The following is a 15,827-nucleotide window of genomic DNA, read 5'->3' as shown; positions in this document are numbered from 1 at the left end:
TTCCCTCTTTTTCTGATGTATATCTGGACTGCTCAAACATTTTATCTTATATGTTGATTAAAAATGAGCATGTAGAAACTGTTATGATTTCTCGTTAGTTTAAATACTTATCATGCAACATAAGGACCCTAGTTAGATTTTTGTAACCCATTTTAAAAAGTCAACCATGAAGATGGAGATAGGTAGATCTTTAGAGCCTCTGGGACAGCCCACCCAAACCTAGTTGGTGTGCTCAACCAATAACCCTTTCTCAAAAACCAAGATTAGGGGATTGGAGAAATGGCTCAATATGTGAAGAGTGATTACTGTATAAGTATGAGACTGTAAGTTTAAATCTCAGCACTCATATAAAAAACCAAATATGGACAGGCAGCTTCATCTGCCTGTAATCCCAGAGCAGTGAGGTGCAGAGACAGGAGAATCATTGGTACTGGCTGACTGTCAGTCAAGCTCCAGGTTTAGTGAAAGACTTTCTCTTAAGGGAATAAGTAGAAGAGTGTGTATGAGCATACAGTTGTAGAGGGAAAATTTCCCCGAAAGTTGGGAGGAGCTAAAGTGGGAGGAGTAAGGAGAGGAAGAAGAAGGAGATGAGGAGGAGAAGGACATGGAGGAGTGAGGGGAGAGAGGAGAGAGAGAGAGGGAAAATGGCAGTGGACGTTCGAGTGTCTCTAGCAGTTAAAGGTAGTTGATATATCTAGGTTGGGTATTGGGTTACACCTTTAATTGTGTGGGCATCTTGTCATTGAGCCTTACCAAATATATAAAGTCTTTGGTTAATCATTAAACATTAGAGTCTAATTCCTACTGGGTACCACATGGATGGCGAGATGGTCTGGGTTTAGCCCAACCTTGTGAAGACAGCATAGAAGATTGGCAGAGCCATTTCCCACGCTGGTGTCTTGTGGGTGGCAGGGCCGGTGCTTCTGGCCCACCTGCACCACTTCTCAGGCCTAGGCTAGTAGGGAACATGGCAGTTCCCAAACTACAAGCCAGAACGGGTGCCACTGTTTTAAATATCTCCTGCAACATACAGCCTCTCCATGCAAGTGTTATAAACTATAGTCAGACAGACAGACAAATTGTTTGTGTATATGAAAAAAAGTCAGTTTTTATATGTAAATGAAGGTTTTATGTAGAATTCACTCCAGTTTTGTAGTTTTCCCATTTATTTTTTCTTTAGCGTTTTCTTCATCTATATTCCTATACTCTTAATAGACATTGTGAATCAGTCAGTTCTTAGCATTGGCTCAGAAACTGCAAAGCACAAAGACTGAAGTAAAACTAGACTTTTATTTTTTCTTTTTAGGATAAACTTAAGTTTTAAATAGAAAAAAAATCTAAGAAGCTCTACTATTGAGCTACATCTCCACTGGGAAGTACATGATACCATAAAAATGAAAATAACTGTGTCAGTCATGTGAGAATCTTCTTCACATATTTCATTAATCTCTTGCACATAAGTAAGACATTAGAATCAACCTTTTTCTTACACACATGTACTCTGAATATTAGTGAATTTATGTAACATTCAGAGTGACATGGTGACAGAGGCTTGAACCCAGTCTCTGTCACTCATGGTCCCATCCACTAATCTAGACAGAAGACAAATTTTTACAGAGTTGACTGATTAAGCAAAGCTCAAACTGATCAGAAGAAGTTGGGAGGCACCTCCTGATACCAAAGAATCACTAGCCTTTCAGTTATTGAGAGGACCTGGACTCCTATTAGCAGTAAGATCTAGGAGTTCACTGACGAAAAGAAGTCATGTGTAGAGGAGAGAGATGTGGTGTTTTTCCTGCAGAGACCCATAGGCAAGACTCTTCTGGTAAAAAGCTACCTATCCTGGATTCCTGGTCCATTAGTCTGTTCGTTAGCCCCTGACTTTGGAAAAATTACTGAATTTTTCTAAGAATTTTTTTTAACTGAGTCATATAGCACTATCTTTTCAGGTGCTTAGATGGTCAGATGATAAATATAAAATATTTGTGATATTTGATGAAAATTGTCATCATGAAACATATAGTATCTATTGTTTTGTTGAAGAGAAAGAGTGGATTTGACAAAGCTATGACCTTGAGTGATTTTTCTAGAAAAAGGAATCAAATGCAGCCACTTTTAGTGACATGACTGAGAAAGAATGTAGGTAAGGAAAATGTCAGAGTGATTTCAGGGTCTTGGTACTAAGAAATTGGCAGGCTGTTAACATATGGGAAAAAGTGAGGAAAAGTTTTAGCAGATCTGCTTTTCCTTATGGGCTTAACATTTAATTTCCTTGGAAAATATCTCTAACAAAAGATACAAGGGTTGTCCTTGGATCATTGGAATTATCTGGTTTACAGATAACTCTGAAATTGTTTATTTGGGTACTCTGTTGTCTCTTTATTTATCTAAATCTAGAGCTGTTGCGGCCTTGCTATGTAAATCTTTGTTGTTGTGCAATTAGACACACATTTATTCTTTCTTAAAGAGGAAAGTATTCTACGGAAAGTCACCTACTAGTGACAGAGTATATAGAATATTCTCTCAGACTTTGGGCATTTGAATTAGAAACTTGGCACAGTCATATTTTTTATTTTATAAATATTTTTGGAGATAGGGTGTCACATAGAAGTTGGTCATAAACTTGCTATGCAGCTAAAAGTGACTTTGAACTTATTTTTTCCCAGCTTTTCACTGTAGCCATGGGCCTTATACATGTTTATGTGATAGTAGAGCCTGAACTCAAAGGTCGATAGCCAAGCTTCTCTCAATTAAGATACATTTCCCAGACCTGATGTCAAGTTTTCTTTATCAAATATGTTATTAGAGTGAAAGGGTTCTGTGGTTTTAAAAACCAAATCCAGCTAAGTGTAAGATTCAACAGAAATGTTTTTAAAAGCCACTCGATAATAAAATAAATTTGTAGTGATCCTTTAGTGAAATGAAGGTGGATTTATGATTTATAACTCAGGGACCTGGATTCTTGCCTGGATATGCGACTGTAATTTTGTTACTAAGCCTCAAACTCAACAGTAATTTCCTGTGATCAAGTACCTAATGTATGTGAGAAATTTTTACTTCTTTTGCTTTATGTGCCTAATGATGCTCTCATGGCATCTTTTAAGGTACAGTTTCTTTGACAGCAGGAAAAAGTAAAAATTTTATCCAGAAAAAAATTTATAGCTTATCAAATATACTACAGCTACACAGCCAAGAGGCTAACTTCCAACACAGCATGTGCACTTTTAAACCCTTGGTATCTTATTTCCCAGGACCTGCTTTACTATTTACATAGGAAAGAGTGGATTAGAGAAACTTAATTTTTCTAAATTTTGACACTCAGATATGTCTTCAAGGAGTGAGGGTACTTTACTTTTAAAAAGGCAGTAAAGAGTTCCCCTAACTAGGAATTTCATGAGAATGGTTTACCTAGCAGATTTCTATCTTATGATAGACTAATTTGAGCAAATGACTTGCAAGAAATGGGTCCTCCATCATTATCTAGCTCACTATTAATCCAACAAGTCCCCAAAGGGTATTCTTTATTGCAAACATAGCTGGCTACCCCCAGACCAATATTTTTCTGCTTTCCAAGAGAATCTTAGTTCAGATTTTAACCAAACATCATTATCTGTCTGGAAAAAGTAAGATGCCCCAGAGGAGTTAGCTTGCTTTCTTTCTTTCTCTCTCGTTCTTTCTTCCTTCCTTCCTTCCTTCCTTTCTTTCTTTCTTTCTTTCTTTCTTTCTTTCTTTCTTTCTTTCTTTCTTTTTCCTTCCTTCCTTCCTTCCTTCCTTCCTTCCTTCCTTCCTTCCTTCCTTCCTTCCTCCCTTCCTTCCTCTCTTTCTCTTTCTTTCTTTTTTATATTTTATTGGATATTCATTTACATTTCAGATATCATCCCCTTTCCCCATTTCCTCTCCTTAGAGAACCCCATCCCCCCTTCTTTTTTCCTTTATTCCATTTTAATTAAACGCAAGTATTAAGGTCAGTTCTAGGTTGAGGAACTAGCAATACAATAGATGCAAATAGTCAAGGAACAAGCAAGACAATAAACACAAATAGTCAAAGAACAAGCAAGGCAATGAACCAAGTTCCGTGATCACTCCCATGATCACTGTTTCTAAGGGCTTACAGAATGACCAAAATATCTGAGCCAACTTCCCTGTCCTAGCCCAAAGTCGTTTTCATGTCTGAAGCCTACTTCATTGTTTTAGCCTAAAATATAGATTATTTTTTTGTTCTAGCCTAATATTTAGATTCCTGCCTGAGATTACTTCTTTGTTCTAGCCTAAGATGATGTTATGTTAGCAAAAGATAAAGTTGGGGGCAGGATCTGGATTTCAAACAAGTGTTAGTACATGTGTTAAGGCTCTTTTAATTGTCAAGTTAAAATTACTTCTGTTTCTTCTACAATATTTAATGTAAGTTGCATTGATTGTGCAGTTTCTAATTGTGTTAATGTGTTGAAATCTGGCATGTAAGTTACAGAGGTCTATCAACCAGATTTTGTTTTATTGCCCTGAGTATCACAGAACTATGGTCTTCTGAAAAAAAAAAAAAAAAAAAAAAAAAAAAAAAAAAAAAAGCTTGCAAGTACTGGAAGAAGTGAGTCAGGCTTTAATCAGAAGCAAGAGGGTAGTGGGTTTGCTTATTGCTGGTATAACAGCTTTAATTACAGTAATTGCTGGCACCACTGCTTCTACAATCACTTTGACACAAGAAGTTAAGACAGCTACTTTAGTTAATCATTTAGCCAAAAAAAAAAAAAAAATGTTACTAATGTGTTGAATATACAAGAGGATTTAGATAGGCATTGGGAACAACAGATTGATGCTCTTTATCCTATTCAAATTATTGGAGGGTGGAGGGAGGTTCAGAGTTTAGGAGTAAGGAGCCATCTCGTGTGTCATGCCAAATACTATTGGATTCATGTTAGTTCTAAAATTTACAGTGGTAGTCATTATAATTAGGAAAAAGTTTAAAGACACTTGCAGTGTATTTGCCATAATTCTAACTCCTCTTTGGATGTTTTAACTTTGCATAGTGAACTTATGAATTTAAAGAATGCTACTCTGCTGAGCATTGATGTGGTAGATACTTCTTATAAAATTACCCATGGCCTGTGGTCAGTATTTCTATTTTGGTCAAACTTCAAGAATGGAATATATATCTTGATCATGCTAGTTCTTTTTGTCCTGGAAATACTCTTATTCCTGACCATCATGTTAAAGCTTGTCTTTAACAACATCAACATGTTGGCAGCCAAAGTACATGGCTTGAAACTGAAAATGGATCCCCAGACAGAGTTATTAAATGAACAGGCTGGCAAGCCAAGGAAGGGTAAGATTCTGCACAGAGCCTTACCAACCTAAGACATAAGTGCATTGCTTTGGATAATGCATATTCCTTGATGGGTAAGGAAGGCATTCTTATTAGAATGACCTAAGACAGGCTCAGTCTTGTTTATGAAATAAAAAGGGGGATGAGGCACAGAGCTTTTGGGGCTCTTGGCAGAAATATGACATTGGCCAAGGACAAGGAAGTGGGTTTCAGGCAGGAATCTGACATTAGACTAGAACAAAGAAGTAATTTCAGGCAGGAATCTAGCTTTCTTTCTCTTTCAAAGAAAACAGTCACCTCTTTTTAACAGTATTTACGTATTTAATAATCAGAGATGGTGCCGGGCAGTGGTGGCGCACGCCTTTAATCCCAGCACTTGGGAGGCAAAAGGCAGAGGCAGGTAGATTTCTGAGTTGGAGGCCAGCCTGGTCTACAGAGTGAGTTCCAGGTTAGCCAGGGCTACACAGAGAAACCCTGTCTCAATAATAATAATTAATAATAATAATAATAATAATAATAATAATAATAATAATAATCAGAGATGGCATAAGGCCTACCTGGATATTGAAAATAATGTTCTGAACAGAGAAGACATATAATAATTATTAGGAAGGCAAACACCTCAATGCTCTAGCAGCTAATGGTACTTAAAATGAAATGCTGCTCCTATAATTTTATGAGGTATGAGTAGGTGGATTATTAATCCTCTAGTGTGGCAAAATGCAATTATCCAAATGTAATTAAAATCCATTACATTCTTTATGTTATTTCTATTTTATGAGCTAAAAAGACAGACTGGAATGCTCAGTTCTGAATTGCTCCTATTCTTGCTGTATTTTGTCATCTGATACATTATCTAATGAGTCGTATTGGGTTCAAGGAATAAGTAACTTTATTGTTCTCATCTCTATTTTTGTTTCATTTCATCTGGCATCCCACATATTATGTAATCATTGGTCCCTTACTTTTACTGTATCCACTAATACTGAGAAGATAAACCAAGGGAAAGACATCATTTCTCCCATACATATACTACTGCTTTGGAAAACCACTTAATTTAATAAACTAAATCCTTTGATGCTGCTCTGTGTGTAAAGAGAAGGGAGAACATGGATGAAAAATGAAGAATGTTATACTTCTATTAACCTCATGTTTCCTACTCCAGGATGAGCCCATACTGCAGGAAATTAACATTAAGAAATCTAAAGGGCTGGGGAGATGACTCAGTGGGTAAAGACTTTGATAATAAGCCTGAGAACCAGAATTCTTAACTGAACCCCAGCTTCCATACAAATGCCAGGTGGGCATGGCAGCTGCCTACAACTTTAGCAGCTACAATGTAGAAAAAGAGAATCACTGAAGCAAGCTGATTAACTAAACTAGGGGAGTGTATGAGAGAACTCTGTCTTAATATACAATGTTGAATATTGTCTATTGATCTCAACTTCTGGGTTTCACACACAACTATACCTGTATTGCATACTCACACACATATGGACACATATATACAAATGCACACCATATATACATGCACACAAAAAAGGAAATCTGAGAGCAGAGGAGCATGGGTGGAGCTGTGTATCCAATGTTTGTGACAGAGATGAAAAGGCAGACGGAATTTGCTCTGTGGTTAAGACTGACTCAGCAAAACCAAAGCCTCAGTCTTCCTTTTGATTTCTAGAGCACAAGAACAGTGTTTGATATCTTCACTTAGTCATAACATTAAATTTGGAAAATTATTTTTAAAATTTGGATAAGATATATGGCAAGAGAAATGTTGAGGTCATGTTAATCTACAACCCATCTTTGGTGTTTAACTTAGGTTGATATAAAACAAAAATTATTGATTCAACACATGTCATTTCTTCTATCACTTCCTGGGATGAAACCTTATTTTCCCTGTAATTTCTCAGAAAATGTGAACCTTTTATGAACTTCCTGGGGCTGTACTATATTTTAATATAGAATTTCACACAATTGATGCATGTAAGTCATCTGCATTTTTGTTTTTTGAGACAGGGTTTCTCTGTGTAGACCTGGCTGTCCTGGAACTCACTCTGTAGTCCAGGCTGGGCTCGAACTCAGAAATCCACCTGCCTCTGCCTCCCAAGTGCTGGGATTAAAGGCATGCACCACCACTGCCCGGCATCATCTGTATTTTTGACTTTATATTTCTTCATTTTCTGGAGGCAAGCATAAATAAAGTATAAATTCTGAAATTTAAATGTGGACATTTAAATTAATATCAAAGATTTGGATCCAAGTCTCATACATCTTTTCCATAAGAGACAAATCTGAATGCACCATTCTGAGGTGGCTTTGTGGAAGAAAAGCTTAATACCGAAAAGTTAGACGCTGCTGTTATTCATTTACTAAAGAATAACATATTTCTTAAATTCCAGTATTTCTCTCACTATATACAGTTTATAGCTGTTGGCAGAACTGTGCTTTCTCACCTTCATGATTAATTGTCCCTTTAATTATGGTAGTGGTTTAGATGGGGACTTTCCCCCATAGGCTCATATATTCATTCACTATGGTTCCCAGTTGCTGGTGCTATCGTGTCTGTGGAGCAGGGAGAGGGGTATAGAACTTTTAGGACATGGAGCTTTGCTGGAAGAACTTCATCATCCAGGGCAGGGTTTGAGAATGTATAGCCTTGTTGCATTCCAAGTTTGCTTTTCTCTTCTTCCCATGTAAAATTGAGCTGTGATCTCTTAGCTTCTTGTTCCAGCTGCCTGCTGTCATACCTCCACAACTATTATGGATATCTAGCCCTCTGGAATCTTATGTAAAATAAACTATTTTTTCTTAAATTTTCTTAAATGTTTTTGGCCATGCATTTTATCACATGAACAAAAAAAGTAACTAGTACAATTACTAATCTTCTTTTCAAAATGATTCAAGCATCCTTTTGCTTTATGTTTCTGGCTAATGAATGTTAACCTTTCTTCTTAATTTTTTTTATATGCTATCTCCTCAGTCCTCAATAATCTTAAATTATCTGGAAAAGGTAGGATTTAAACTACAAATTCTTTTTCTTTATAGAATGCTTATTTTAATTTTTTTCTTCAAAAAATTTCACTCACTTTCTGCTGACTATTGCTCTGGTTACATTTCTCTTCTTCCCACACTCATATTCCACATGTGATCCATTTGCTTGGTAGTCTCTGTTTCTTTGTACTTTGTTATAGCCAAAGCATATTCCCCTTTATGCACCTCACACTGATATCTCAGGGTTACCACAGATAGGCCAAATATACAAATCCCTGCTTGCCTGTGCTACATGTTTCATTACATTACTTGATGTTATAAGATGTGAGGGAGGAGACAGACAAGTTTGCCCTCTGTGTCATGGTGGTGAAATTTAACAGCCAGCTTTGTAAGAGGGGAAACCTGTCAATCACTGCTTTTGCTAGTTTCCATAATATAAATACTCCAAGATTGGATAATTTTAATTTACCAATTTAATACTAAGTACAAACACACACACACACACACACACACACATGTGTACACACACAGCCTGCTATGTGGGGCTGTGGAACTGACTCCAGACAAGCTACTAGATATACTTTTGAGTCAGCTGTGAACCTGTTTTTGAAACATTATTACTGTTCTGCACTCTGACTCTACTCTGTCTATCCTTTGCTTTTTTATTTTACTGGTATCTACTTTAGTATACTTTAAAGTATAAATTTCCACACACTGCCTTCTCTTCTTTGACATTTTCTTCTACTCACTTGTTTTTTTTTTTGTTGTTGTTTTGCTTTTTTTATCACCATGAAGTAGATGATGTCCAACCATTGACTTCTTTCTGGTCATCTGTCCATTCTAAGTTCTTATCATATAGCCCCTGTCTGTTAGCTCACATTACATAGGGCTAAAAGGAGGTTCTTTATCTTGTCCCTATTAAAAGTTTACCTATTCTCCTCCATATATAATAAAAAGCATTAAATGTAAATTATAATATGGGTACTTTTTGAGATGCTTAGTGAAGAAACAAGACTTGGAAATTATTGTACATATTTTTTAGCTTTAAAAATTTAAAGCTCAAACTGTAACTATAAAATAAGCAATGGAACTTTTATGCGAGCATAAGATTCTGGCAGCCAAGCTCACTTTCCTTATAGTGTGTCACTCCCTATCTAATGGCAAGGCCTCAAGACAGAAGAGGTGGCTCATCAGATAAAAGTGTTGGCTGTTCTTGCAGAGTACTGTATTTGTTTCCCAGAACCTACATTGTGGCTCCCAACAATTTGCAACTCCAGTTCCAGAAGATTCAAACTCCTTTAATGTCCTCTGAGGGTACCAGTCACACATAGTCCATATACATACATACAGGAAGAACTCTCATATACAAAAAAGCAAAATAAAACCTTTTGAATAGAAAGTCATGTCTTTCTCACATTGATTATTGCAAGTCAATTGATAGACACTTTTTTAAATTATTAATTACCAAGTCATGTCTGTTCGCCTATTTTGTGCTGATGTTGTCCAACTGGCAGCCTTGTTCCTATCTGTAAGCTTCTAAAAAAAAAAAAGCAAGAAACATGCTTATTCTTCATTTTATGCCTTGTTATAACAAAATTCTTGAAGGGATATATACTTGGTGAATCTTGACTTAGTAAGTAAACAATTAAGGGACAAAGATGTATTTACCATATTTACACTGTGTATGATTGTATTTTTTTTACCATCTGGGTTGAAAGCCACTAGTGATTTTGTGTGTAGCAAATTGGATTTTATACTGAAGACAGATGCAGGCTTAGTTTCCTGCATGGAAAATCCCATTCATATTTTAGTTCAAATCAGGAAGGTTATCTATGTCCTGTTGTTTCCATCCTAAGACTATTATGCCCATTTCTGTCTGAGTATGATTTACACTTCAGGGGCTCTCGGATGAGTTTAAGGCAATATCCTCCCTTACATTTCTGATTAATTTCGGTACTCTTGGGAGCTTTCTTTGTATTTTCAAAAGACTTACATAAAGATCAGACCTTAATAATCAATCCATGTTTCTCTGAATTTCTAGGGCTGGCTGCCATGTTTTGTGCTCTGTACAAACTGGCAAATGTGAGTGGGTTATGTAGTACTCTGTACAAATATATGGAGAGATGTAGGTTCTAATTTATATGTCATCTAATTTATGTGTCAAGTCATATGTACCTCAGGGCTTTTCTGTATATACTAATATACTGTGTTAGAGAAAGACGAGGCATGCAGAGCTTGTCTGCCTCAGAAAGTCAGTGGCAGACAGTTTAACTGCCCATTAGCATGAAGTCACTGGTTTGTGCATCTTAGTAAGGAATGTCAAAATTACACATTTGAAATCCCCAACAGATACCTGCTTTCTATAGTGTTCTATGTTACTCTGTGCTATATCACATGTTACCACTGCCAACTACTGCCTGTTGAAAATATTTCCAAATATATTTCTTTAACTCAGTCATAAAGGAACTTAGAACAGTCTGAGGGGCCATTAAATATGCATACCATAATGTTAAACAGCACATGAAAAATTGAAAAGTATTATCTCAGCTAGTTGAGTATTAGTGACTGAGTGGATTTAATGTAGAATATAAGTTCAGAGCATGTATAGACCAGATAAATCCATAGAGATTAGTCTCCCGTTTAGCACATCTCTCATCTAAGCAGTGACAATTGAGATAGAGCCTGACATAAGCTTTTATTAATATGGCTTAATTTGTCTTTCTTGATGAACTAATACTAGTAACAGTAAGTGTAGGTAGTTTGTGTTCAACAAAAACTTTCAGAAAAGAAGATACTGCATTGTCCTTATTTAAGTGGCAAAAGATATAAATATTCATAAGCAGGATTGGTGAGGGTAAAGCTTTTATACAAAGCTCTGAGGAAGTGGTTCTCAACTTTTCTAAGGCTGTAGCCCTTTAATACAGTTCCTCATGTTGTGGTGACATTAAGGCATAAAATTATTTCATCACTACTTCATAACTGTAATTTTGTTTCTACTAAGAATTATAATGTAAATATTAGTGTTTTCTGGTGGTCTTTTGGGAGGTAGTGACCCACATGTTGAGAACCACTGCTCTAAGATGACTTCTGTTTGTTTATCTTATACCTTACCATATCATGTCTTTGATAATTGCACTTCATTCTCTATTTTTCAGAATTGTCCTTTGCAAGAGAAGTAAGAGAATGGGTGTTCATGTCTCCTCAGAAATGCCAACTTGAACAAATAACATATTTTCCCCTTGAGCTTTTTTTATATAGACTGGAACAAAATATAATGGTATCTTGTAGAGATTTAATTCTTTCCACTTTAATTATAGACTATATAAATGATAGTGAAGACAAGTGAAAAATTATATTCAATTACATGGAATATTAATGTTAATGGAGGTAATAGTTTAGGAAAGCAATCCTATGCAATATTTAGCTCAAAGTTGGTACTCTTAACATTTTACAAGTGGTAGAATTACAAATAAGTCAATTTGATGAGCCCCAATAAGTAGTGAGTACTAAAGTTTACATTCCAAATATTCTAATTATATGTGTATGGTTTGTTATATTCTTAAATTCATGTTGACCTGTGTATGTGTCTGTATTCTTCCATTTGTCTTATTTGGTTTGCCTTTGTCTTCATTCTCTCTGAGCCTGTTGCCTTGGTAACCATCACTGTGCGCTTGTATGTGAAGCTTTCCTTTGACGTACATTTATTTCTATGGAAACAGTGATGTCATTGGTGTCGGCAGGTGCTCAGGGGAAGCAAAGTAAAGAAACATAGAATGTTGGCCTTTCTTTGGGTCATAAATGTACCATAAAAGTAAGTTTTCAAGGTAATGAACTGTAATTTTGCCTTTATTTTGAATTGATCATCAAGCTACAGTTTTGCTTGTATATAGATTTGCTGAAATAGAATGAATTAAAAATGCAAAGCATATTTGATAGCACATTGTCATGTTATGTAATACCATTAAACTCAACACAAATACATATTTGTAACAAACTTTAACCTTAAAAGTCAGAGAGTTAAAGGTTTATTTCAATTGTATTTATTATAAAAAAAATATGGTGTTGATATGATGGCTTGGTAGATAAAGGTTTGCCATGAAGCTTGACAACTGAGTTTGATCCCTGGGACTCACATGGTGGGAGGGAACTGACTCCAGAAAATTATCTTCTGACTTCCATATGCATCTGTGGCATGTATTCACCACCACCACCACCGCCACAGACAATGAATACATACATAATAAAATTTTAATCATGCAAAGAATTTTATATTGACATGTACACTAGATAATAGATCAAGAGAAAAATTCACACTTAAGCTGCCATTATATTAAAAAAAAAAACCCCACAGGACATAGAAAATGGTTATTTTTTACAATATCAAAATTTCACATAGAAGGCATTTCATTTTAAGTCTTAAAAATATCTGTCTCTGTGCTCTTTCTCTCTCTCTCTGCTACTTGTCTGTTATTCACTTATATCTATTTTCTTTTCTTTATAGACGATGTGGAAACCTGCCTATGATTTTCTCTATGCATGGAGTTCTCACTATGGAAATAGCTACAGAGATGTGTTGCAAGACCTTCAATCAGCTTTAGACAGAATGAAAAATCCAGTCACTAAACGGTGGAGAGATTTAACTGGAACTTTAATACTTGTAAATTCTTTAGAGATTTTGAGAGTAACTGCTTTCTCTACATCGCAGGAAATATAGAATGAAGCAAACTTGGGGAGCAAGGAGAATGGTAAGGGGACGTGTGTGTGTGTGTGTGGGGGGGGGTGACAGAGGAGAATGAACTCATAAAAATGTCTTATATTTGGAAAATTAAGTGCACAAATCAAAGGTGGAAGACTACCCATGAGGCTAGCATAAAGTAGATTTTCTGTCTTTAAAAAAATGGTTCAAATTTTTGAAAAACCATACCACATAGCAGAATAGTGAAAAGGACAAATAATAAAAATGCATACTAAAAAATATGTTCCTCTTTTTGAACATCTTTTAAGTAATTACCAGAAGGAACTATGACACCATTATAAAAATTGCCTTCAAACATGCATTAAGAATTCTTGTCAGCTATTTTCTGCATCTTGGGACTATATCTAATTTGAAGTTTTCTCCCATCATCAGAATGCAAAATAATCCTTTAGCCATCAGGATATTTAATACTATTATTACAAACAATTACTATCACCAAAACACTTTCAATCCTAAGATACTGACATCTTTCTGTGTGTACTCACATGAAGACATGCTCTCTCTCTCTCTGTGTGTGTGTGTGTGTGTGTGTGTGTGTGTGTGTGTGTGTGTGTGAACTTATCCCAAAGTGCATTACAAAACTTGTGGAAAACAAGGCTAACGTGAGACCTGGAGTCAGTATAGATATTAATGATTGGCAGAATTGACACAAAATCATCTCTGTCCAGTCATTGCATGGCTGCCACTGTCTTTGTATTTTGGCCTTCCTTTACTTATTGTAGTTCTCTTAAAAGAGAATGAATATAATTAATGATAGGAATACAGATACTTGAGATATTAGATATAATGAGGAAGAATGTATGATTTCTGGCTTCAGCGCTATTAATGATAGGGATGGGCAATTAAAAAATTATAACATTAAATGTAAAATGACATCTACAATGACAGCTGCAACGGAGAAACTATGAGACTGAAGATATCATATGAATGGGGAAGAGAGTGGATTCAGCAGGGTTTTCTGAGAAGCAAATAGTAACCCTGTGGAGGCTTAAGCATTGCACCTGTTGATGGCAGAGTAGGAGAGGTGCAAGCTAGAAATCATTGGGTCCTTCAGGCAGTGGACAGAGAGCTCAAGGTTGAAGGGGATAGAGGGACGGGGGTAAATGTAAAAGGACAAGACTAAAGGTAGTTGGAGAGGAGGCCATATTCAGGCCACTAAGACCTTTAGCACTTAGAAAGGAATAATATGCCTTAAAGGTAACTTGATAGGCTGAATAAAGTATTGTTTGTGGCTTTTTGAATAAAACATGTTTCTTTTTTGTAAAAACTAAAAGCACAATCCTTTTACAGCTTTTAATATTCACACTGTAAGGTATTTGGTATGCTGGAAAAGTATTTTGAGCTAGTGTTTAGAACAATCTTAATGACATTCACTATCTATTTGATGATGACACAGTTTGACCAAGGGCTTGTAGTTCAAGGACAAAATTTATTTTAGTTGAAAATAAATTCAGAGAGAAAAGAAAAAAAAATCAGCCAATTTGTTAGCGTAGGGCACAGTGACTTGAAATGGTGACTTTGCTTCCTTTAGAATATTGTTGGAATCTTATTAATGTATCTGCAAACTTGAGAAGTTTACGAAGGGATAGCAAGGATTTAGTATCTGGATTTTTCCAGGCTGCAAGATCTAAGAACACAGAGACCTTGTTAGCTGATCAGTGTAGTAAGATCAAACAAACAAACAAACAAACAAAAAACCCACCACCAACAAAACAATTTAGATGTGTACATTGTGACATCTGAAGGTTGTGGTTGGGAATTTTAAGCAGTTTTAAAAAATAAAAACCACTTGGGTAATTCAAGGATGGAACAGTGGTTTAAATATCAGCACACAGGTAAACCTCATGATCTCCCCTCCCTACCTCTCACATGGGGTGGGGAGGGCTATGATCAGGATGTTAGGTGAATACAAAAATAAGTGGGAAAAAGGAAAATCTCATGATCTCTTATTCTATTTTTTAAGGGGAATTTTAAAAACACTTTCACTCTGTCCTTTCAAATTTGTTTTTATGAATTTTTATAAATTGTTCCCTCTTTTCTGCATTTTATAATATCCTTGCTGTGATGCATTTTCCTAATCAAAATAGATTAATTCAGTAATCACAAACTGACTCTCCTACTTGGCAGGAAGTCAATGGAATTAATAAGGCACTTACAGTCTCTCTTTGACATCATTAAAGCATCAAAAACTATTAATCTAAAACTTCTCCAAGCATTACAAAAATGGAAAGAGATTAGATGATCCTTTTAGTTCCTCAGGCTTTTCATTTGATGATGCACAAATTAATTTAGTCCTTAGCTTGGAATGTGGCAATTGTTCATTGAAATTCCCAAATTCTTGCCTTCTTTCTTCAGAGGGCTTCACATGAGTCCACCAGAGAATTCCTTCAAGTGTATCACTAACTGTTTATAGCAATCACAGACACAGCACATATGTGATATAGATAACACTGCATAAGTTGTGAACTTGTATATAGCTAAGTTTGCAGAATAATGAATAAATACATGCTGTTGAACTGAAAAAGGACTGATGTAAACAGCTTTATATATGTGACATGAGTTTCTAAATTTGAATTTTAGGATATATATATATATATATATATATATATATATATATATATATCAGTATTTTTTAATGCCTAAGGAATATTTGAGGTAATATAAAAGTCAAAACTTACATCAGTGTAGGTTTTTGAAATTAAAATGGATTTCCTACTGTTTATACAAACACAATTAGAACCTCTTCCTATATGAACC

General features: G+C 35.6%; 1 protein-coding gene across 3 annotated transcripts in view; it reads left to right on the top strand.

The window, feature by feature from the left end:
- Nucleotides 1–15,602, top strand: part of Macc1 (MET transcriptional regulator MACC1) — a 78,318-nt gene extending 62,716 nt beyond the window's left edge. For all 3 annotated transcript variants that reach the window (XM_076920910.1, XM_076920912.1, XM_076920911.1), the window contains exon 5: nt 12,816–15,602. In XM_076920910.1, coding sequence (XP_076777025.1) covers nt 12,816–13,028 — 213 coding nt within the window. In that variant the 3' untranslated portion in view covers nt 13,029–15,602. The remainder of the gene's footprint in view (nt 1–12,815) is intronic.
- The last annotated feature ends 225 nt before the right edge of the window (nt 15,603–15,827 follow it).

Source organism: Arvicanthis niloticus, chromosome 23 (genome assembly GCF_011762505.2).
Source record: "Arvicanthis niloticus isolate mArvNil1 chromosome 23, mArvNil1.pat.X, whole genome shotgun sequence".
Lineage (NCBI taxonomy): Eukaryota > Metazoa > Chordata > Mammalia > Rodentia > Muridae > Arvicanthis > Arvicanthis niloticus.
The sequence above is the reverse complement of the archived record's forward strand: the minus strand, read 5'-3'. Positions and strand labels throughout refer to the sequence as shown.